The sequence below is a fragment of the Pseudophryne corroboree genome, chromosome 7 (assembly GCF_028390025.1).
Source record: "Pseudophryne corroboree isolate aPseCor3 chromosome 7, aPseCor3.hap2, whole genome shotgun sequence".
Lineage (NCBI taxonomy): Eukaryota > Metazoa > Chordata > Amphibia > Anura > Myobatrachidae > Pseudophryne > Pseudophryne corroboree.
The window spans coordinates 158,671,355-158,695,993 of record NC_086450.1 but is presented as its reverse complement, the minus strand read 5'-3'; the positions used below and the strand labels follow the sequence as shown (position 1 = coordinate 158,695,993).

Sequence of the window (24,639 nt, the reverse complement as noted above, 5' to 3'; positions counted from 1 at the left end):
CTTTTGAGTTTTGAGTCATGTACAAAGTTATCATCATGAACTCTCCATCTCTTCATTGTGTAGAAACCAGTGCTGGACAATGATAAAAGATTGTCCAATGTCTAATTTCATCTTAAAAAGAAAGAGTGGAATCCCGTACACAGTCACTATTTATTGAACAAAACACATCGCACATCATGTATTTTTTTTTCAATCTCTCTCTATTTGGCATACATCGTCCTAGTGGCAGAAAACACCAGTGCGGGTTTATAGAAGCGGAGATGTTGCCCATAGCAACCAATCAGATTCTACTTATCATTTATCTAGCACCTTCAATAGGTAGAATCTAATTGGTTGCTACAGGCAACATCTTCACTTCTATAAACCGGTACTTTAGTAACTATAACCCCAGGATTTCACTTCATCTTGTGGCCAATAAATTGCATCTTCCTCCTTATCTGATCTCGGCTATAACTGATTGCAGAAAGAAATGAAGGGATAAAAGAAGTCACCTGTAGGAAGAAGCGCAGTAATTTAATAAGTCACCTCTAGGTAGAAGCGTTGTATAGAAGTCACCTGTAGGAAAAAGCGCAGTGATAGAAGAAGTCACCTGTAGGAAGAAGCGCAGGATAGAAGTTACCTGTAGGAAGAAGTGAAGTGCAGTAATAGAAGAATTCAACTGCAGGAAGAAGCAGAGGATAGAAGTAACCTGTAGGAAGAAGAGCAGGATAGAAGTCACCTGTAGGAAGAAGTGGAGTAGATTAATAAGTCACCTCTAGGAAGAAGTGTAGGATAGAAGTCACTTGTAGGAAGAAGTGCAGGATAGAAGTTAACTGTAGGAAGAAGATCAGTGATAGAAGAAGTAACCTGTAGGAAAAAGTGCAGTGATAGAAGAAGTCACCTGTAGGAAGAAATGCGGGATAGAAGTTACCTGTAGGAAGAAATGCAGTGATAGAAGAATTTAATTGTAGGCAGAAAAGCAGGATAGAAGTCACCTGTAGGAAGAAGCAGTGGATAGAAGTCACCTGTAGGAAGAAGTGCAGTAGTTTAATAAGTCACCTCAAGGAAGAAGTGTAGGATAGAAGTCACCTGTAGGAAGAAGCGCAGTGATAGAAGAAGTCACCTGTAGGAAAAAGCGCAGTGATAGAAGAAGTCACCTGTAGGAAGAAACGCAGGATAGAAGTCACCTGTAGGAAGAAGCGCAGTGATAGAAGAAGTCACCTGTAGGCAGAAGCGCAGTGATAGAAGTCACCTGTAGGAAAAAGCGTAGTGATAGAAGAAGTCACCTGTAGGAAGCAAGACAGGATAGAAGTCACCTGTAGAAAGCAACGCAGGATAGAAGTCACCTGTAGGAAGAAGGGCAGTGATAGAAGAAGTCACCGGTAGGAAGAAGTGCAGGGATAGAAGAAGTCACCTGTAGGAAGAAGCGCAGTGATAGAAGAAGTCACCCGTAGGAAGAAACGCAGGATAAAAGTTACCTTTAGGAAGAAGCAAAGTGATAGTAGGTCACCTGTAGCAAGAAACGCAGGATAGAAGTCACCTTTAGGAAGAAGCGCAGTGATAGAAGACGTAACCTGCAGGAAGAAACGCAGGATAGAAGTAGTCACCGGTAGGAAGAAGCGGAGGATAGATGTAGTCACCTGTAGGAGGAAGCAAAGTGATAGAAAGTTGCCTGTGGGAAAACCCACAGTGATAGAAACCACATGAATTTCTTCCTGCTATTATTGTATTGGGACATTGGTGACTGATTGCATGAGTACCATAAGAGTGTAAATAGGTATCATTTTGGATATATTGAAGTGTGCGTGGGATTATACGTTAAATGTTAGATTGCACTTCCAGACCAGAAAGAGTAAGAAAAATTTAATATTTATTGATTGCGTATACCTAAACAATGTCAAGAGAAAGTTTAAAAAAATGGGTCAGCCAGTATAATGGTGTAACATGATCAAATAAAAGAAGGGACACATCACATATTTAATAAAGGCTAATAAAGCTGGGAATGCAGATACTCTTAAAAGTTGACTTGTATGGTGTAAATGGAATCCTAGTAGTCCAAACCTAACTTCTGTGTACATGAAAAATTGTTGTGTACATCACAAATCAGGGAATGCGCCATAAATGCCCATACTGCAACACTTGATTCTCATGTTAATAGTCTCGTCATGCAAAATGAAACCTCATTTCGCCATGTGTGCATATCAGTTAATAGAGCCCAGCCCTTCTCCTCTGTTAAGAAGATTCTCAAATCCGCCCCTTGCAGATATGCCACTGATGTAACCAAGGGTGTAGCTATCATAGGTGCATGGAGTACAGCTGCTATGGGACCCACAGCTGAGAGGGGCCACCTTCCCTGTCACAGGTGCATGTGTTATATACAAGAACATAGCTACCTGAGGTGCAGGGAGTGCAGCTGCTAGGAAGCTCAGAGCTGAGAGTGGCCCACCTTCCATGTCACAGTTACATGTGTTATATACAAGGGTGTAGGTACCATAGGTGCAGGGAGTGCAGCTGTTGTGGGACCCAGAGCTGAGAGGGTCCACCTTCCCTGTCACGGTTACACTTGTTATATAAGGGCATAGCTCAGTGGCGTAACTCCCAGAGACAACGGAGACATTTACCGCCGGGCACCAGCTGTCAGAGGGGCCCTAAGAAAGAAAGACCAAGGGGGCTTCTGAACTAGGAAAGATCACTCTCCACTCATTTCATAGTGAGTTGCTGCAGTCACTGCTGACTGCTGTCCAAGCTCAGAAAACCCCTTCGAAGACCCCTTCAGCTGAAGAGTCTGGAATGTGTCTGATAACAGATCAAAGTGTATACAATAATCTACAGCTCTGCTGCTGTGTCTTATATGGGGAAAGAAAGGAAAGCAGAAGTTGGTTTTAAGAAAATGCACTAATTATTATAATAACATTTTTAATTTGCGGTATTTATCATAGCACGGAGAGATATAAAATTGCGAGAGATAAAGTACCAATCAAACAGCTTCTGTCATTTTTCAAACACAGCCTGTAAAATGTAAGGCAGAAGCTATTACCTGGTACTTTATCTCTCACAATCTTATCTCTCTCTGAGCTTTGACTACATAACCCTTATCCCTAACCCACCTTTCCCGCAGCCTAAACATAACTACCCGCCCCTTCCCCACAGCCCTCCCCAGTGGCGTCTAACCTGCTGTCCCCGCAGCCTAACCCTAACTCCCCCCCCCACAGGGATTCCTTTCAGAAAATAAACTAGGGCACTATTATGGGGTATAAAACGAACAACTGCTGTAGAGAGGCGTCTCTCTAGAAGCATTGGAACAGGGGCCCCTTTAAAATGTTGCTATGGGGACCACAAAGTTCTGGCTATGCTCCTGTATCTAACAGTGATATAATGAAGGTGAAAACAGTATGAAATCAGTAACAGACATTACAATCACACAGAAAGTATATGGCTCACTACCAAAGGAGAGTTATGAGGTTTTTGAACCAGTGGGAGCTCTGTATACATTTGACAGTTGGATGGGTGGTCTTCAGGTTGCCGACTGTCAGGATCCCGGCACACAGTATACCGGCGCCGGGATCCCGACAGCCGGCATACCGACAGTTTATCTCCCTCGTGGGGGTCCACGACCCCCCTGGAGGGAGAATAAATAGTGTGGCGCGCGAAGCATGCCACCGTGCCCACAAGGGGCTCAATTGCACTCGCCACGCTGTCGGTATGCCGGCGCTCGGGCTTCCGGCGTCGGTATGCTGGTCGCCGGGAGCCCGGCCGCCGGCATACCAAACTACACCCAGTTGGATAACTTATGTACAAGAAACACTGACACAATGGGGGGAATTCAGTCTAGCGTGATGTGTCACCCTAGTGTTAACTGTGCACAATGCTGTATACTCAGGTAGCCAAAAATTTTTGTTTTAAATGTCTCAAACCGTATGTGACGGTTCCTTATTTGTATTTATTAAAAATTAATATACGAATTATATAGTTTCAACTACATACAGTGATATATCACACTTTACTTTTGGTCATACTTTGCTGGACTATGTAAATTTGACAGAAAAAATGAAAACAAAATATAAAAAAATACTGATAAACATGTGAATAATAAAGTGAAAAATGAAAGTGGTTTCCAAGTTTTGCGAATGATAAAAAATGAACCATCTGATAAACAATTTCAGCAAAATATTGCATCAAATTCCATTAGCATAAGATCAACAATTTGGTTTTGATAAACCATGTAGACTGCCATGTTCCTTGGGTCATTATCTGGTCTCAAAAGGGTCGGTCCGAAAACAATCCCCAAACTCTGCGTTGACATTAGATTTGTAGATGCATTGACCACAATCCTGTGAAAATAACAAAAAGATGTATCAATTAACATTCCTGTATTTCATTTTGTAATAATACTCTGTGGGGGCGATCAATTGAATGCACAGTAGCTGTAATTACTCCTGCATGGAAAAATAGTGCAAACTGTATATTCACCCAAGTGGTGTACATATCTTTGCAGCTGGATTATTGTCATCATCATCATCAGTGTGCGCTTGCACCAGCCCTATCAATAGTGCAAAGATCCGTTTGCAAATAGGTGTAATTATGTGTAACCCCAACTCTACGTAGTTCACAATTCAGTTAACGTGTCTACATGAGAACGCCCTGATATCACTCAGTTCCGCCCCATCAGCTACAAGTGGAGATTGCGTACAACTCTACAATGTGTACGCTCAGCTATGGATCATGTTCAATGTATAACTATACAAGGCACATTCACAAAATCCATTAGCATTAAACGCTGCCATAGCTCCTACACAGGGCCGTCCCAATACCAATTTTTTTGGTAGGCGAATAAATACCTCGGCACCCCACATTAGGCCCACAATAGTAGTGCCTCTTACACATTATGCCCACTATAGTAGTACCCCTTACAGATTATGCCCACTGTAGAAGTGCACCTTACACATAATGCCCTATGCAGTAGTGCCCCATACACATTATCCCCACCATAGTAGTGCCCCTTACACATTATGCCAACTAAAGTAGTGCCCCTTACACATTATGCCCACAGTAGTAGTGCCCCATAAACATTATGCCCGCAATTGTACTGCCCCATACACATTATGCCCACAATTGTAGTGCCCCATACACATTATGCCCACCAAAGTAGTACCCCTTACACATCATGCCTGCTGTTGTAGTGCCCCATATACATTATTCCCACAGTAGTGGTGCCCATTTCACATTATGCCCACAGTAGTAGTGGGCCTTATACATTATGCCCACTGTAGTAGTGCCCAATACACATTATGCCCACAGTAGTGCCCCTTACACTTTATGTCTACTGCAGTAGTGCCTCATAAACATTATGCCCATAGTTGTAGTGCCCCAAACACAATGGGGGTCATTCCGAGTTGATCGTTAGCTGTTTTTGTTCACAGCGCAGCGATTAGGTAAAAAAGCGGCACTTCTGCGAATGCGTATGCGGCGTAGTGCGCACACGTGACGTACTTTCACAACAGCCGATGCAGTTTCACACAAGGTCTAGCGATGCTTTTCAATCGCACTGCTGGACGCAGAGTGATTGACAGGAAGTGGGTGTTTCTGGGTGGTAACTGACCGTTTTCGGGGAGTGTGTGTAAAAACGCAGGCATGTCAGATACAAACGTGGGTGTGCCTGGAAAAACGCAGGCGTGGCTGGCCGAACGCAGGGCGTGTTCGTGACGTCAAAACAGGAACTAAACAGTCTGAAGTGATCGCAAGCTAGGAGTAGGTCTCAAGCTGCTCAGAAACTGCACAATCTTTTTTTGTAGCAGCGCTGCGATCCTTTCGTTTGCACTTCTGCTAAGCTAAGATACACTCCCAGAGGGCGGCGGCTTAGCATTTGCACGGCTGCTAAAAGCAGCTAGCAAGCGATCAACTTGGAATGAGGGCCAATATTGCCACAGTTATAGTGCCTCATACACATTATGCCCACCATAGTAGTGCCCCTTACACATTATGCCTCCCATAGTATTGGCCCATACACATTATGCCAAACATTTTAGTGCCCCAAACACAATATGCCCACAGTTGTAGTGCCCCATACACATTAAGCCCTACGTAGTAGTACCCTTTACTCATTATGCACACCATAGTAGTGTCCCATAAACATTATGCCCACAGTTGTAGTGCCCCATACACATAATGCCCACCATAGTAGTGCCCCATACACATTATGCCCACAGTTGCAGTGCCCCATACACATTATGCCCACAGTTGTATTGCTCCATACACATTATGCCCACTGTTGTAGTGCCCCTTACACATTCATTTATGGGCAATTATTATCTGGCAGCAAGGGCTTCTGGGAGTGGTTGTTTAATTTGCATTTCTTCACAGTTCTGTAGTGGGGTGCGCTGACGGACATAGCGTGGCGGCGCCAACACCACTCCCTGTTCTGTAAGTCTACCTTGGGGGCATAGCAGGTTGAGATGGTTTTATGCATGACACTGGTGCAGCTGAGCCAGGCGCCCTCCTCTTTGCTGCGCCCTACTCATCAAACCATCCCTCCACTGGGAAAAAAGTTGATATCTAAAGAACAAGTAATGTAACAGCATATTTTCCTAAGTACATAATTCTGTTACATTTTAGTAATTCACAGGCTTTAATACAGGCCACTTAGATACGTTGGCTTAGAAAAACTAATTTCTAATAATTTTCATTTCTGAAACAGATGAAATCAGTAGCTGTCTGTATTTTCCAGCACGTCTAAATCAAAATAACCATAATCAAAAGATTCTTATTACTTTCCTAAAATAAAACATTGTTTCATGAGATGTAAAAGCAGCTAATAATTATTCTATTCTAGGCCAGATTACTGGCTGCATGTTTAATTTTAGCCAAAGATGATGTTTTTCTTATATGCAGATAGAATTTTGTTAACTAAAGAAAATTAAATTAAATTGATAGAGAGTTTTGCTTAAGATGTGCAATGATCTCCTGCTGATGGGAAGAAGTGGCGACAGTGGACCTCACTGGCATAGCAAGTGGTGCGTCCAGTGAACATCAAGATGCATGCTCACCCTCTGCTGTTGGGAGAAGCCATGCACAGTAAAACTTTGCCTAGGTTTGCACGATGGTGGAAATTTCTGAAGAGGTGCAGTGTGCAAATGTGTAAATGCCACATACTGTCCACCCTTCTACCACTTTAGTACCTACCAATACTTTCAATTGATAAATCTTTTTCTCATTGAATACTTTATTACATTAGGTAAAGCGCACCCAGACATTTTCTTCTCTGTAATGCAACAGAGGGCCTGATTCAGAAATGTAGGCAAATTCATCCACAGATGCAAATTTGCACGCAGACTGTTTGAAAATATGCTAGTATTTCAGTTGCTTGGATTTGTATCAAGACGCTTTCCAGCAACTTTGCAAATCCCAGTGGTTGGAGATTACCCTATGCCACATATCTTGTTATAACTTCAGGCCATCAGGAAAGTGTGCAGGACCTGATTGAGGGTTCTGGATGCCCTAGACTGATACACTTGTAGCGCCCCCTGTAATGCTACTAACCACAGATCACAGTGCAAATGTGTGCTCAGGATATCACCACTAAATCTGTGCAGGTAGAAAAGGTTATACAACTGACAAGTCTGGTCTTGGCAGTGTGTTCTAATGATATTTGTGGAGTGTAAAGTAGACTTTGACTTTTGGGTACTGCAAACAAGACTATAAAGATAATCACATGCATCCCTCAGGCGGGTTGGGTACGGGATGCCGGTGGTCTGGATGCAGATGGTCAGAATACCAACCCCTGGCATCCCAACTGCTTGAAATCCCAACAAGTGCAGTGGTGGTAAGTATCTCTACTCCTAACCTTCCCCCCTTACCCTAACCCTCCCCACAGCCTAACCCTAACCTCCCCTTCCGGTAGCCTAACCCCAACCCTCCCTCCCCGCAACGTAAACTTAACCTCCCCGCTATAGTCATGTTCGGGTTTCCGGATTCTGCATTCTGACAGCTGTCGGGATTCCGGCACCGATATCCTGAGTACTGGGATCCCAACTACATCCCCTCCCGGCTACCCAGGTTGCACTGTAGCACAATATATATATATATATATATATATATATAGTAAAAGTTTTCAGCTGTTAGTTACATGGTCAGTAGACACAGCCATATGGTAGTCAAGAAGTTCCCTCAATACTGCCTTGGGATAGCTGGATAACAAACAACCCTGCTCTGACCGCTGCCAACAAGGAATGAGTCAGGTATTCATTTTATTCACTGGCATCCAACTGCATGGCGACCCTAAAGTTCTGGTGCCCTAGGCTGCAGCCTAATAGTTTGTCAGGCAGTGGACACATTAGTATATTAGCATTGCCCTATGCAAGCAAATTGAAAAAAAAATAGATTAGTGGCAAAGTACAGTTCTGTCCAATGAAAAACAAATACTGAGATAGTATGAATGATAGCAGGCAAGGTAGTTGTGTAAGTCCAGGCACAGTATGATGCAAAGTCAGAACACAAAGCAAAGGTCAGTGCTGGTCTGGTGGCACTCAATGCAGAATTGGGTATACAAATATATGGCCAAACAAGGCGGCATACGCAACCAAGCCAAGATCACAAGAAAAGGTAGATACAGTCAGCATACAAGGAATAAAAAAGCTCACAATGAAAAGGTTTGACCAGTAAGCAGACTGAGCAGCAATACCAGAATATGGGGATACTCACCGTGAAGGCTGCTATTTAAAGCAACTGGTGCTAATTAAAATACAGCATAACTCCAACATAACATGACATAAAGGACATATGACCACATAGAATACAACAAAAATACTAGCAGTGGCAAGCAACCCAAACAGTCTTCAAAGTAAATGGTTACTTACTATTCCTAACATATATCAGCTGTGCAGTAGTGCTCTGTGGGCCGAATTCATGTTGGTACGGCATGGCTTCCATTCACACAAGTAAGCGACTATTGGCAGACAGCGCATGTGCTGCAATCGCACTGTGTAATTGTCAAGGTTCCACTGTGTTAGTATCAGAAACAGATTACACACACACACACACACACACACACACACACACACACACACACACACACACACACACATTATTTGGTGCTGAGTTTTGACTATAAAATGGTTAGAATAATGCAAGGATGATATTTCTAAGTTCTAAATATCTTTGAATTATTCTAATCATTTATACACAGTAGTCAAAGCTCTGGTGTGTACTGGAGTATGACAGGTGAGGCTCTACCTCTGCTGCCTCCCCTGACCGCACATCACTGCTGTGCACTCATTTCGACTGTATCCCATTAATTAGATTATTTGTCTATTTTAATTAGAAATTACATTTAAATAGTTAGCATACTAAATATAAATCTCTTTGCAAAAATAGGTCATCGTATATACTGTATAAAAATATGTGTGATATATAATTGTATGGGAAAAAAAACAATTGTCACCTTAGTATACAGCAAATCAAAAGGAAAATCATTTATTTACATTATTAGATAGCAATGTCCAGGCTATTTACTGTCTGCCGTGGTAGGTGCAGTTTGAAGAACCTTTTTCGTACAATGGAGGTAATTCTGAGTTGATCGCAGCAGCAATTTTGCTAGCAGTTGGGCAAAACCATGTGCACTGCAGGGGAGGCAGATATAACATGTGCAGAGAGAGTTAGATTTGGGTGTGGTGTGTTCAAACTGCAATCTTAATTGCAGTGTAAAAATAAAGCAGCCAGTATTTACCCTGCACATAAACAAAATAACCCACCCAAATCTAACTCTCTCTGCACATGTTATATCTGCCTCCCCAGCAGTGCACATGGTTTTGCCCAACTGCTAACAAAATTCCTGCTGCGATCAATTCAGAATTACCCCCATTGTGTTTGCCGTATGTTTGATTTTTATCAGGAATTTGTTTATTACATTGTGTTGTTAGAAGTACAAGTGTGACAAAACTAGTGATGTGCACCGGAAATTTTTCGGGTTTTGTGTTCTGGTTTTGGATTTGGTTCCGCGGCCGTGTTTTGGATTCGGACGCCTTTTGGCAAAACCTCCCTGAAATTTTTTTGTCGGATTCGGGTGTTTTATGGATTCGGCTTTTTTTTTTTTTTAACAAAAAACCCTCAAAAACAGCTTAAATCATAGAATTTGGGGGTCATTTTGATCCCATAGTATTATTAACCTCAATAACCATAATTTCCACTCATTTCCAGTCTATTCTGAACACCTCACAATATTATTTTTAGTCCTAAAATTTGCACCGAGGTCGCTGGATGACTAAGCTAAGCGACCCAAGTGGCCGACACAAACACCTGGCCCATCTAGGAGTGGCACTGCAGTGTCAGACAGGATGGCCGATTGAAAAAATAGTCCCCAAACAGCACATGATGCAAAGAAAATAAGAGGTGCACCAAGGTCGCTGGATGGCTAAGCTAAGCGACCCAAGTGGCCGACACAAACACCTGGCCCATCTAGGAGTGGCACTGCAGTGTCAGACAGGATGGCCGATTTAAAAAATAGTCCCCAAACAGCACATGATGCACAGAAAAAAAGAGGTGCACCAAGGTCACTGGATGGCTAAGCTAAGCGACCCAAGTGGCCGACACAAACACCTGGCCCATCTAGGAGTGGCACTGCAGTGTCAGACAGGATGGCCGATTTAAAAAATAGTCCCCAAACAGCACATGATGCAAAGAAAAAAAGAGGTGCACAAAGGTCGCTGGATGGCTAAGCTAAGCGACCCAAGTGGCCGACACAAACACCTGGCCCATCTAGGAGTGGCACTGCAGTGTCAGACAGGATGGCAGATTTAAAAAATAGTCCCCAAACAGCACATGATGCAAAGAAAAAAAGAGGTGCACCAAGGTCGCTGGATGGCTAAGCTAAGCGACCCAAGTGGCCGACACAAACACCTGGCCCATCTAGGGGTGGCACTGCAGTGTCAGACAGGATGGCACTTCAAAAAATTGTCCCAAACAGCACATGATGCAAAGAAAAAAAGAGGTGCACCAAGGTCGCTGGATGACTAAGCTAAGCGACCCAAGTGGCCGACACAAACACCTGGCCCATGTAGGAGTGGCACTGCAATGTCAGACAGGATGGCCGATTTAAAAAATAGTCCCCAAACAGCACATGATGCAAAGAAAAAAAGAGCTGCACCAAGGTCGCTGGATGACTAAGTTAAGCGACCCAAGTGGCCGACACAAACACCTGGCCCACCTAGGAGTGGCACTGCAGTTTTCTAGCTCATGTGAATCTGAACCACTAGCCATGAACATAGGCCAGGGCCTCAGCCGTTCCTTGCCACTCTGTGTAGTAAATGGCATATTGGCAAGTTTACGCTTCTCATCAGATGCTTTTAATTTTGATTTTTGGGTCATTTTACTGAACTTTTGTAGTATACTTGACGACACAGAGGTAGAGCAATGGACTACTGTACCGTACTGCTATATATATATATACACTGGTGGTCAACAAAATTCTGCACTGTCCTCCTACTATCTATACTGCGCACAACTAAAATGCACCACAGGTATGGATGGATAGTATACTTGACGACACAGAGGAAGGTAGAGCAGTGGACTACTGTACCATACTGCTATATATTATATACTGGTGGTCCGCAAAATTCTGCACTGTCCTCCTACTATATATACTGCGCACAACTAAAATGCACCACAGGTATGGATGGATAGTATACTTGACGACACAGAGGTAGGTAGAGCAGTGGCCTACTGTACCGTACTGCTATATATTATATACTGGTGGTCAGCAAAATTCTGCACTGTCCTCCTACTATATATACTGCGCACAACTAAAATGCACCACAGGTATGGATGAATAGTATACTTGACGACACAGAGGTAGGTAGAGCAGTGGACTACTGTACCGTACTGCTATATAATATTGGTGGTCACTGGTCAGCAAAATTCCGCACTGTCCTCCTACTATATACTACAATGCAGCACAGATATGGAGCGTTTTTCAGGCAGAGAACGTAGATATTTTCAGCACACTGAGCACAGATATTTGCAAGCACACTGAGCACAGATATTTGCAGCACACTGAGCACAGATATTTGCAGCACACTGAACACAGAAACTGAGAGAACGCTGCACGTCCTCTCCCTATCATCTCCAATGCACGAGTGAAAATGGCGGCGACGCGCGGCTCCTTATATAGAATACGAATTTTGTGAGAATCCGACAGCGGGATGACGACGTTCGGGCGCACTCGGGTTAACCGAGCAAGGCGGGAGGATCCGAGTCTGCCTCGGAACCGTGTAAAATGGGTGGAGTTCGGGGGGGTTCGGATTTCGAGGAACCGAACCTGCTCATCACTAGACATAACTAGGCCAATATTATACACACAAGAGCAAACAGTTTGTTATAAACATGATGGAAGATAATCTAGGCACTATGGTTGCTAATACTGTGGCAAACTCTAGGCAATGAGCTTTAAGGGACAACAAAACGTATGAAATTAAATAAGAATAAATATATTTCTTACCGCAGATGTCTAAATCGATGATTTATACCTTGTCGTTAGAGCTAATGATTGAAATTTCATTTTATTTAGATTAGCTAGCCTAGATGGAGGTGTCCAGTTTTTTCAGGTGCAGCAAATGCAGTATACTGAACATAGATGAATGGCTAATATTACTTACTACGTCCAACATTCTTAAATTGTATTGTGTGTAATTTTGATTGTTTCCATATGGTCAGTGATGTAATGGTTACTTGGACTGGGAAATGTGTAAGAGATAACCTTTTATTCTGTACAACTATACCAGTACATATGTTAGGCCAGTTATCTAGAACCTGTTCCTTGGTCAGAAGGGCACAACTGTTCATTGTATGCTGGCTTTCTATTTGTGTAGGCTCTCTGTTTTTGTGCTTACTTTTACTTTTATTTTTTACTTTTACTTTTATGTAGAATAGGTAAGCAGTATTTTTTAAATCAAAGCTACAGATCCCCATACAGCTTTGCTGCATTCACGTCAAACAGCCCCTCTTGGCTCTGCTAACATTGGGTGTTTTTTTGCATGCTTTGTCAGAAATTTGTGTTGCAATTTGATGTGACTAGCATGCACTAGGAGACAGTGCTGATTAATTGGGGCTCTGAATCTGCATATGAAGTGCTATAATGCAGCGGCTATAGCATTTTTCCATGCCAAGTTCCATGTTGCTTCATATACAGACTTAGTCATACACATACAGTATATACAAGTGTTGAATATCAAATGAATCAGCACAGTCTCCTGGTGCATGCTTACTGCAATGGCGTTGCGACTAAGGTACAATTTCATCAGAAAAGGCACCCAACACTAGCGGAGTTGCATGGGACCTGACAGCTCACTCACGCCAGACATCTCACGCTGCATGGCATATTGAGGATATATGTATGAGAACACATCTGTAAGCTTTAAACTAGGGGTCTAACCTAGAGCCATGTTTTCACAATAAACATCCTAATCTACCACAAGTATATCCATTAATCAGAAATAACCATGTATAAGACCAATGCATTTCTGTAGATCCACAAGCTCGTAGTTGCCAGAAAGAATACCTTCTCCCTAGTTCACAATGGGGAGAATTTGGAAAGTAAATGCATGTGTTGGAAAGCTGTTGGAGCTGAATTGGCCACATCTAAAGGTGCATACTCACTGTACCTTTGGTCCGGCCTGTTCCTGTCGCATTGGATGAAAGTGACACTGTGCATAAGATGCAACCACCCAATTGGACAGCGTTTCGTCCAACAAAACATGACTGTAGATGCATACACACTCGATGTTGAACGAAAAGGTCGAAAATTTAACAAATGCCCCAAAGATCGTATAGGTGTGTACCCAGCTTTACTCATGATCTCAAACTTTTGCCTGATTACAGGTGGGGTGAGCATCGCCTGAACCACAGACAATGTGCGTTTTTTATTTCGTGTTTGCCTGTATGTAACCCCTTTCATTTTTCTATCATCGGTTGTATTTTAAATGATTTAGCCAAGATGTCTTTTGCATTGAAAATAATGATAATTTTTTCCAAGACGCCTCACTCTCTGATGTTCATATCTGTCCCTGAATACATATTTCCCAAATCCAGTCAGACAGTTTGTGTCAAGATACATATGAATTTGAATTAGGAACCAAAATGTATGAAAGATACACACACTGCGAAAAGAGATAAATTGTTGCAAGTAGATTGTGCCAATAATATTCTGTAGACTTTATCTTTAAGTGGTTCAGCAACTAGCCTTCAATCTTGCTTTGAACATGATGAAATGCATGGTAATCTTATGTGGGGAAGACTATCCTTTAACTAGGAGAGTAGACACTTCCTCACTGTGTTTATTGCAGCCATTGGGTGATGTACATATTGCTAGGATTTAGGATTCTAAATTAGTCAGATGCAATGTGCAATTTTCTTACTTTGAAAAAAAAAGCAGCCTTTTCTAAAACATGAAAACAATAATATAACAGCCTCTGCTATTGTACACAGAGGAGGTAAAATAACTTTAGCTGCGGTTTATATCATTTTTTCAATAGAACTGTTTTTATTGTGTAACAGCAAAACATTTAGTGCAGGCCAATTTTATTCCAGCTGTTGTTTAGAGGCAGAGGAAAAAGCAGATTTTTATGACTTGTTTGGTTACTTTTAACTCTAAAGACGTATATTATCATCCAAAAGTATAAACTAATAAGATTATCCATAAACTATCAGGTTCTCCTGCCCTCATATAATTCTGTATGTATTAAACATTCTGAAAACAATGATGAATATAAAATCAGAACAAGTCTATGGATCCCAGATTTAGAACAGAGAAATTCCATGAAATACAGTATACCTCGCCATGTAAAAGGGGGGTGGGTGTAAATTCTTCAGCTAGTTTTTGTGCAGCCCAAATAATAAAAGGCAGTGTTCCATTAACTTGAAGTTTCCAAAGATAGACTCAAATAAGAGCTGAGTTATGCTGTGCCACAGCCATTAAGAGCCAAATGTATTTTTGTCTTAAGAAATGCTGGAGAATATTAAAATGTGTTAAGGAATTAACTTGGTGCATATATATAGATTGCAGTTTGATCCGATTTCAGAACATGGGCGTAGAACATGCAGATCAAGATTTGTAGAAAAGCTAGACAAACCTAGACCTTAGGTGGAGAATTGTAATAGTGGTAACTGCCAAATGTATTGTCTTATGACTTCCTAACGGGTCATTCAACAACAAAATTTACATTTCAGATATGAAGCAAGAGGGTTGGATATGAAATGCCGGAAGCGGAATCCCGACGGTCACAATGCTGACAGTTCCTGGTGAGTATTTTAACCATAACCCACCCCTTCCAAAGCCTAACTCTAACGGCCCGTATTCACGGGCAGATCCAGGGAGAGAAGTGTGCTGAGCGAACCACTCAGCACACATCTCTGCCCCCGCTCAGCACAGCGCGATGTGTGCTGAGGGTGCTGGGGGAGTACGCTCATTTCACCCAGCAGGTGAAGTGAGCGACCTGCTAGATTGGCCTGCATGCAGGCCAATCTAGCACCAGCGATAGCGATGAGCGGGGCTGCGCATCGCTATTGCTGTGAGGTGTACACACGTAGTGATCGCTGCTTAAAATCTAAGCAATCTAGTCAGATTGCTTAGATTTTAAGCAGCGATCGCTTCGTGAGTACCCCCTTTACTGTCAGCAACCTAACACTAACCCTAATACTTATCGTCGGATCCAACGGTATCGTGATATCCATCAATTTTCTATTCAGGTCTGAATAATACGGGAAGAGGACAAAAAAAAAATATGCCCATGGGTGTCAGGAGTCTAAAAGGGGGTACACACAGAGAGATCCGTGTTTAAAATCTAAGCAATCTGACTAGATTACTTAGATTTTAAGCACGGATCTGTTGTGTTTATGCCCCCCAGCGATAGCGCTATCGCCGGTGCTAGATTGAGCCTGCATGCAAGCTCAATCTAGCGGTTAGCACACTTCACCGCTGTGTGAAGTGAGCGCCCCCCTCCTCGCTCAGCACATTGCGCTGTGCTGAGCGGGGGGAGAGATGTGTGCTGAGCAGTCTGTGTTAAGATCGCTCAGCACACATCTCTCTCGTCAGTACCCCCCTTTAGGTTGACACAGGTTCTAGATGCCTCCAGTATCGGACTGGGACATGAAGGGCCCTCCAGGGTAATGTAGCAGTAGGTGCCCATGCATAGGGGTATAGCCAGTCTACAGAGAGGGTGTGGCTAGCCACAATGGCTAACCATTAGAGAGTACATGGGCTGGACCCCTTGATAAATATATATATAGTAAATAATACAGATAGTGCATACATGATAATGTACCAGATTAATAACAGAAATACACTGCAGAAAATACATCATAGTCCTGTGCAGTATAAAGCAACATAGGTATAATGTATAATTCAAGTGCACAGTCTAGAACCTGATCCCTAGAGGAGGAGGTGGGCCCCAGGAAGTAGGGTCCACTGGGGGTTTCACTTGTATCCCATTCAGAGCCGGCCCTAACCAATATGATGCCCTAGGCAAGATTTTGGCTGGTGCCCCCTAGCACCACCGCTGGTTCCGCCTCTGAACTTGCACCTCTTTCCCAGCACCATCACCCCTCACCCATAGCAGTCCTTATTTTGGTGTTTGTACCCCCTATATTTTAAATAGGAACAGTTCGCACATTTGGCACACAGCCCAAAAAGGGGTGTGTTTTTGCTGACAAGGGGCATTGCCACACAATAGTATCCCCAATTCCAATTACGCCACACAGTACTGCAACTATATTCACATTTGATCATGTGATAGTGTCCATAATTCATATTACATCCCACAGTAGTATCACTTTACCTTATAAACGTTACTCCTCACAGTAGAGCCCCTTATTCACATTACATCACACTGAATTGCTCCTTATTCACATTACACCACACCCTATTGCTCTTTATTCACATTAGACGACACAGTAGTGCCCTTTCTATACGCAAGGCCACATAGTAGAGCACCTTATACATATAATGCCACACATTAGTAATGCATTTATACACATAATTCCACACAGTTATGCCCCTTACACATATGAGACACGTTATTAATGTCCTTATAAACATAATGCACCTTACACATTATGACAGCCTTTATTAATGCCTTTTACACATAATGTCTCTTACACATATGCCGCGCATTATTAATGCCCTTATACACATAATGACACACATAGTGCCCCCTACACATTTGCTGCACATTATTAGTGCCCCTATACACATGACACACATACAGTAGTACCCTGTTACACATATGCCGCACATAATTAATGCCCTTATAAACATAATGACACACATGTGTTGCACATTATTAATGCATTTTTACATGACACACATAATGCTCCTTACACATATTCCGAACACTACTGCACAACCAACCCACTCACATGCACACAGTCATGCCACTAACACTGTGACCTCTGCCTCTGCTTGGATACAGATGTGTTCTCATAAATCTTGCCTCAATGCTAACGTTGGGCACCTTTTTTCTATTAAAATGAAACTTATTTGCATTGCTATGTGGCTAGGATGCACAAGCAGCTTCTGCTGATTAAAATGATATGCAGCATGCCTATATACTGTGTGAGACTGTGGCTGTATCTGCATATGAAATGCTACACACAGAATATAAGCATGCCACATATCATTTTAATCAGCAGAAGCTGCTGATGCCCCTAGGCATATCAAATGCCCTAGGCAGTTGCCTAGTTTGCCTATACCTATGGCCAGCTCTGATCTAATTCCCTGTGGACCAGTCCAACCCTGGATACCTCTATCACACTTATGGAAATATACGAGAACATGGGGCATATTTATTAAACATATGATGCAAGAAATCCCCTGACAACAGTTGTTTTAAGGGGAACCACGCAAAATCTAAGAATACACAGTTGGCAGATATCATGTTCTCTCCATTCCGACAGCAAAAGCAGCCCTCATAGGTTTAAATTTACCTAGCTTCCTCTGAAGTACCTTATTTCTCTGTGATTTCACTACTACTTAGGGAAATTCTCATGAATATTGGCTGAGTTAGAAAAATAGCTGCACCTGCTGTGTCTGAGCGATGGGCACACTTTCAGATATATTTAGATGGATTGTGTACTTGTTTAAATATTACGTTATTCACAGAGATTGTTCCGTTTTGAATAAAACATGCATTAAGGTCATACACAATGTTGAGCTAAAATGTCATTGACTGCACAAAACAACATTATTCACAGCAACTGGAAAGCAGACACTTCGGACAGCATTTCAAATCACTGTAAGCCTGATGCTGATATAATTTTGATTTAAACAGAAATAGTAAAAAGCCGACACTGTCATATTAGGGAACTCACTCTCTGTACATGTGTGAGCCACTTTTAGCAAAGCCAGATAGGAACAATGCAACTGAATCCAAAAATGACTGATATAATTAAAGTCAAAACACAATTGAATACTGTCATGACAAAATGATAAGTGTGTGAAACTAAATGAAACAAAGTATGATAGATTAAGCCAAAGCACAAGAGCCAACTGGGCTAACACAATGAGACGTACAATGGAGCCTGATGCATCCCCAAATGGTCATGTTTGAATGAAAGCAACAATGAATCTATTTTTGTATTTAGCTGCAAGATGCTTGTTTTTTCCCCCGGCAGAATTCTGCTAATTGTGACAATTATATATATATATATATATATATATATATCTCCGTATAGGCCAGTTCTCCATCTGGTTCAAATACTTGTCCGGGTGCCCTCACATAACATAAACTCACAGTACCTCTGGGTGCGGCACTCCTGGACCATAAAAATCACGGCTCAAGCAGGCTTGCTTGATCAAGGAAGCCTGCTTGAGCCATGCTTTTTATGGTCCAAGAGTGCCGCACCCGGAGGTACTGTGTATATATATATATATATATATATATCTATCAGGATGCTACCTGGTACTCCAATCAGGCCTGGATAAAGCTTTATTGGGTCCGCAGGGAAGAAAGCATGGGGGGCCTCTACCAATAAAAATGCCTGCAGTCAGATCAAGACTTGAGAGAGGCATCCACCCTTCCCAGGAGGTCACAGTGGGTGCTGGTCGGTAGGTAATGATGATCTGACTGGAGTAGTGCTGAAGCACTCAGTTAAGCACACAGTCTGCTCTCCACACTATTAGGGCCCGATTCATGTTTGTGAGTAAAGAAAAAAAAGCAAGTAACTTTGTGTCTGTAACAAACCATGTTGCCATGCCAGGAAAGCAAATACATATTTTTTCTGTGCAGGGTAAATACTAATAATAATTGCTTTTTCATATTTGACCTTATTCAGTAAGAGTAGCAGATTTTGCTTTTTAGCAGAATCTGCTACTCCTGTACTCACATGCTGAGGGCCGCCCATCGCATGCTATCCGCCACTCACCAACTGCGATCACGCTCTATTTGCGATTGTGCCGCAATTACAGCATGGTTGCAGAAACTATGGAAACCTCCTGCTGGAGCAGCCTGACTGCAATGGTAGGAGTCCCACCATAATTTTTTCGATTGGAGCGGCTGCGTTTGATGACACTCAGCCACCTTGAAAACACAGCTGACACGCCCCCATTTCCCCGGCGCCGTCCCACGAATGCCTCTGCCTGTCAATCAGGCAGAGGCAATCACAGCCAAAGCAGCCTAATCGTATTAACTGCTTGCACACACGCAGGACGGGATCTGCGTGTGCGCACAGCGGGGCCTTCTCAAAAACTGCGGTCGCATCGCGTTTGTGATGCGACCAGAATCAGGCCCATAGCCTTAGATTTTGGTTTGAACACCCCCCACCCAAATCTAATCATTCCGCACACGTTACATCTGCCTCACCTGCAGTGAAACATGGTTTTCCCAGGTACTTGCTTATTTGCTTTGCTTACCGACATAAATCAGGTCCTTAATCAGTGGAAGTTTGTGTTTTCTCCAACTGCTACAAACATACAGTATAGCACCATCACTAGGTAACCTTTCATTGTTGGTTTGGGGTGGGGTGCAGAACCAGAGTGTCATGACTCTCTTAATCAAGGCCATAGTAAGGGCCACATGTTCCTGGAGCTGAAAATGTTCAAGGGCCTATTGTGAGACGTGGAGGTGTAACTAGTGCTGTGTGGTTGTGGGCAGTGCCATGTAGGTGTGGGGAGTAATCCAGCACAACTAATCCACTATATTTAGTATATTACTTAGACATAAATACTCAATATGATTTGTTTTACTATATTTTGGGGAAAATGTACGATTTAGCTTATATGTAATGTATCATTTTCTAAGAGTACTATTTAATTCATATTTGCAATAACACTGGTGTTTTACTAACTGTAGACATATAAAGAGCTACAGCATTAAATAAGATGTACTACTGAAATGTATTAGAATACAAATACATTACTACAAAATAAACTGTTGCATTTATATAAAAGAAGTTTATCTTGGGGCTAATTCAGAACTGATCGGCAGCGATCAGGCCTGAACTGCGCATGCGCCGGTGCCGCAGTGCGCTGGCGCATGCCAGACAGCTGATGGCTGTCTTTAGCTAGCGATCGCCTCTGCCTGATTGACAGGTAGAGGCGGTCGCTGGGCGGGAGGGGGTGGGACGGCGGCGTTAAGCCGCCATTTAAGGGGCGCGGTCCGGCCAATGCAGGCGTGGCCGGACCGTGCCAGACCGCGGCGGCTGCGTGACCTCACACGCAGCTGCTGCAACCCGGGCAGTGACGAGTAGCTCCCGGCCAACGTGCAGGAGCTGCGCTGACCGGGAGCTACTCCTTAAGTACAAAAGCATCACCGCTGTGCGATGCTTTTGTACTACTGCGACGGGGCAGGGACTGACATGCGGGGTGGGCTAGCCCTGTGCTGGGCGTCCCCCCGCATGTCAGTGTGCCTGATCATAGCTATGATCAACTCTGAATCACCCCCCTTGTGTAGATCTTGTCTTCACTCTGAGGTTGGAATGAAGGGAGGACTATTACTCAGAAACATAAAGTTTTATGGGTTTGAGTGACTGGCTTGCATCCTCCTAGATAAAATAAATGCTCTGTTTAGACATAACTAAAACAATGAACATCTAAAAAGAAATAACTAAAATAATAATAAAGTGCTATAAGTTTTAGTAGATATTTAGGGCCCCATAATGAGTTTTAGTTGTTTAAAACTTGTGTATGTTATTTTCAGCTGCAGGTATTTATCACCATACGTACTGTTGCTGTTTTAATGCAGCGCTATATAATTTTCTTATGGGCATTAGAAATTAATGGGTGATGTTATTTAACAACAAGCGATACTTGTCACTTACTGCTCATCTTAATTGAAACTCTCCAGAGTGCAATAGCGTTTATGTAGTGCTAAGGAGCGCTAAGGTCCCAGCTGGATGGCTACAGCATCCCTGCCCACAATACACTGCTGCAACTTTCACCGCCCCTTCCCTCTCACTCCCCACACCCAGAGCCGGATTAAGACTCCGGGTGGCCCAGGGAACTTATGACATGGGGGCCCATATGTACTCAAATAAAAAATGACCGGACCTCCATATACTGTATGACAGCAGCTACCTAGGTGCCCTCCCAAAGGCACAGTATAGGCTGTAACACATATCCCACAAACAACTCTGGCATATGGCGGCATTCCTAGGCCTCACAATAGAACATACGTACAACAGACAGTTTGAAACTTCCTGTTGGGGAGGGGGTCAGCAGTCCAACCCTGATCTGGGATAATTGCAGGATTTACTGGGAGGGGTTTCCATGTACAGTATGTATGTATACGCAGTACAACATATATATATATATATATATATAGCAGACACAGGGTGGTGCGGCACTCCAATGATTCACAAAGGCAGAGGTATTTGAGATGCAACGTTTCAATGCCCGCTTATTAAAATGGCATTTTCGTCAGGTATTTTAATAAACGGGCATTGAAACGTTGCATCTCAAATACCTCTGCCTTTGTGAATCATTGGAGTGCCGCACCACCCTGTGTCTGCTATCTGCTTTTTGTGAGGGCACCTGATGTATTAATTTCTATAAGTGGCTGTGCCGGACCCACCTCATTCTCTCTCTCTCTCTCTATATATATATATATATATATATATACTCCCAAATGAAGACAGCGGCACTCGAGGATTTTAAGTAGACAAAAGTGTGTAATCAAAGCATACAGACAGCCAACGTTTCGGGGCTCACAGGCCCCTTTGTCAAGGTGTGTAACACCTTGACAAAGGGGCATGTGAGCCCCGAAACGTTGGCTGTCTGTATGCTTTGATTACACACTTTTGTCTACTTAAAATCTTCGAGTGCCGCTGTCTTCATTTGGGAGTATGCAGGTTTGTCTCAGAAGGCACCGGGGTATCAGAAGCAAGCCAGGAAGAGTGCCGGTCCAATCTACAGCATATATATATATATATATATATATATATATATATATAAATATATATATATATATATATATATATATATATATATATAGTGCATGGAAGGCGGCACTCAGGAGACTTTCAAGAATGTAGAAAAACGTGCTTTAATGTCAACGTTTCGGGAGACGCACTCCCTTCCTCAAGACACTTGTCTTGCTGTGTCTTGAGGAAGGGAGTGCGTCTCCCGAAACGTTGACATTAAAGCACGTTTTTCTACATTCTTGAAAGTCTCCTGAGTGCCGCCTTCCATGCACTATACATAGAGCCATCCTGCTCAAGGAGGGCACCGGAGCATATTCCCAGCGGGTACGAGGAGTGCCAGACCCAACAGAGTGGAGTATATATATATATATATATATATATATATATATAAAATGTATATACATATACTGTATATACACACACACATATATATATATATAAATATATATATATATATATATTAGAGATGAGCGCCGGAAATTTTTCGGGTTTTGTGTTTTGGTTTTGGGTTCGGTTCCGCGGCCGTGTTTTGGGTTCGACCGCGCTTTGGCAAAACCTCACCGAATTTTTTTTGTCGGATTCGGGTGTGTTTTGGATTCGGGTGTTTTTTTCAAAAAACCCTAAAAAACAGCTTAAATCATAGAATTTGGGGGTAATTTTGATCCCAAAGTATTATTAACCTCAAAAAACATAATTTACACTCATTTTCAGCCTATTCTGAACACATCACACCTCACAATATTATTTTTAGTCCTAAAATTTGCACCGAGGTCGCTGTGTGAGTAAGATAAGCGACCCTAGTGGCCGACACAAACACCGGGCCCATCTAGGAGTGGCACTGCAGTGTCACGCAGGATGTCCCTTCCAAAAAACCCTCCCCAAACAGCACATGACGCAAAGAAAAAAAGAGGCGCAATGAGGTAGCTGTGTGAGTAAGATTAGCGACCCTAGTGGCCGACACAAACACCGGGCCCATCTAGGAGTGGCACTGCAGTGTCACGCAGGATGTCCCTTCCAAAAAACCCTCCCCAAACAGCACATGACGCAAAGAAAAAAAGAGGCGCAATGAGGTAGCTGACTGTGTGAGAAAGATAAGCGACCCTAGTGGCCGACACAAACACCGGGCCCATCTAGGAGTGGCACTGCAGTGTCACGCAGGATGTCCCTTCCAAAAAACCCTCCCCAAACAGCACATGACGCAAAGAAAAAAAGAGGCGCAATGAGGTAGCTGACTGTGTGAGAAAGATAAGCGACCCTAGTGGCCGACACAAACACCGGGCCCATCTAGGAGTGGCACTGCAGTGTCACGCAGGATGTCCCTTCCAAAAAACCCTCCCCAAACAGCACATGACGCAAAGAAAAAAAGAGGCGCAATGAGGTAGCTGACTGTGTGAGAAAGATAAGCGACCCTAGTGGCCGACACAAACACCGGGCCCATCTAGGAGTGGCACTGCAGTGTCACGCAGGATGTCCCTTCCAAAAAACCCTCCCCAAACAGCACATGACGCAAAGAAAAAAAGAGGCGCAATGAGGTAGCTGTGTGAGAAAGATAAGCGACCCTAGTGGCCGACACAAACACCGGGCCCATCTAGGAGTGGCACTGCAGTGTCACGCAGGATGTCCCTTCCAAAAAACCCTCCCCAAACAGCACATGACGCAAAGAAAAAAAGAGGCGCAATGAGGTAGCTGTGTGAGTAAGATTAGCGACCCTAGTGGCCGACACAAACACCGGGCACATCTAGGAGTGGCACTGCAGTGTCACGCAGGATGTCCCTTCCAAAAAACCCTCCCCAAACAGCACATGACGCAAAGAAAAAAAGAGGCGCAATGAGGTAGCTGTGTGAGTAAGATTAGCGACCCTAGTGGCCGACACAAACACCGGGCCCATCTAGGAGTGGCACTGCAGTGTCACGCAGGATGTCCCTTCCAAAAAACCCTCCCCAATCAGCACATGATGCAAAGAAAAAGAAAAGAAAAAAGAGGTGCAAGATGGAATTATCCTTGGGCCCTCCCACCCACCCTTATGTTGTATAAACAAAACAGGACATGCACACTTTAACCAACCCATCATTTCAGTGACAGGGTCTGCCACACGACTGTGACTGATATGACGGGTTGGTTTGGACCCCCCCCAAAAAAGAAGCAATTAATCTCTCCTTGCACAAACTGGCTCTACAGAGGCAAGATGTCCACCTCATCTTCACCCTCCGATATATCACCGTGTACATCCCCCTCCTCACAGATTATCAATTCGTCCCCACT

General features: G+C 43.2%; 1 protein-coding gene across 3 annotated transcripts in view; it reads right to left on the bottom strand.

Moving 5' to 3' along the window:
* Positions 1 to 3,899: 3,899 nt before the first annotated feature.
* Positions 3,900 to 24,639, bottom strand: part of ARHGAP15 (Rho GTPase activating protein 15) — a 1,201,663-nt gene continuing 1,180,923 nt past the window's right edge. For all 3 annotated transcript variants that reach the window (XM_063933735.1, XM_063933734.1, XM_063933733.1), the window contains one exon: positions 3,900 to 4,310. In XM_063933735.1, the coding sequence (XP_063789805.1) occupies positions 4,139 to 4,310 (172 nt within the window). In that variant the 3' untranslated portion in view covers positions 3,900 to 4,138. The remainder of the gene's footprint in view (positions 4,311 to 24,639) is intronic.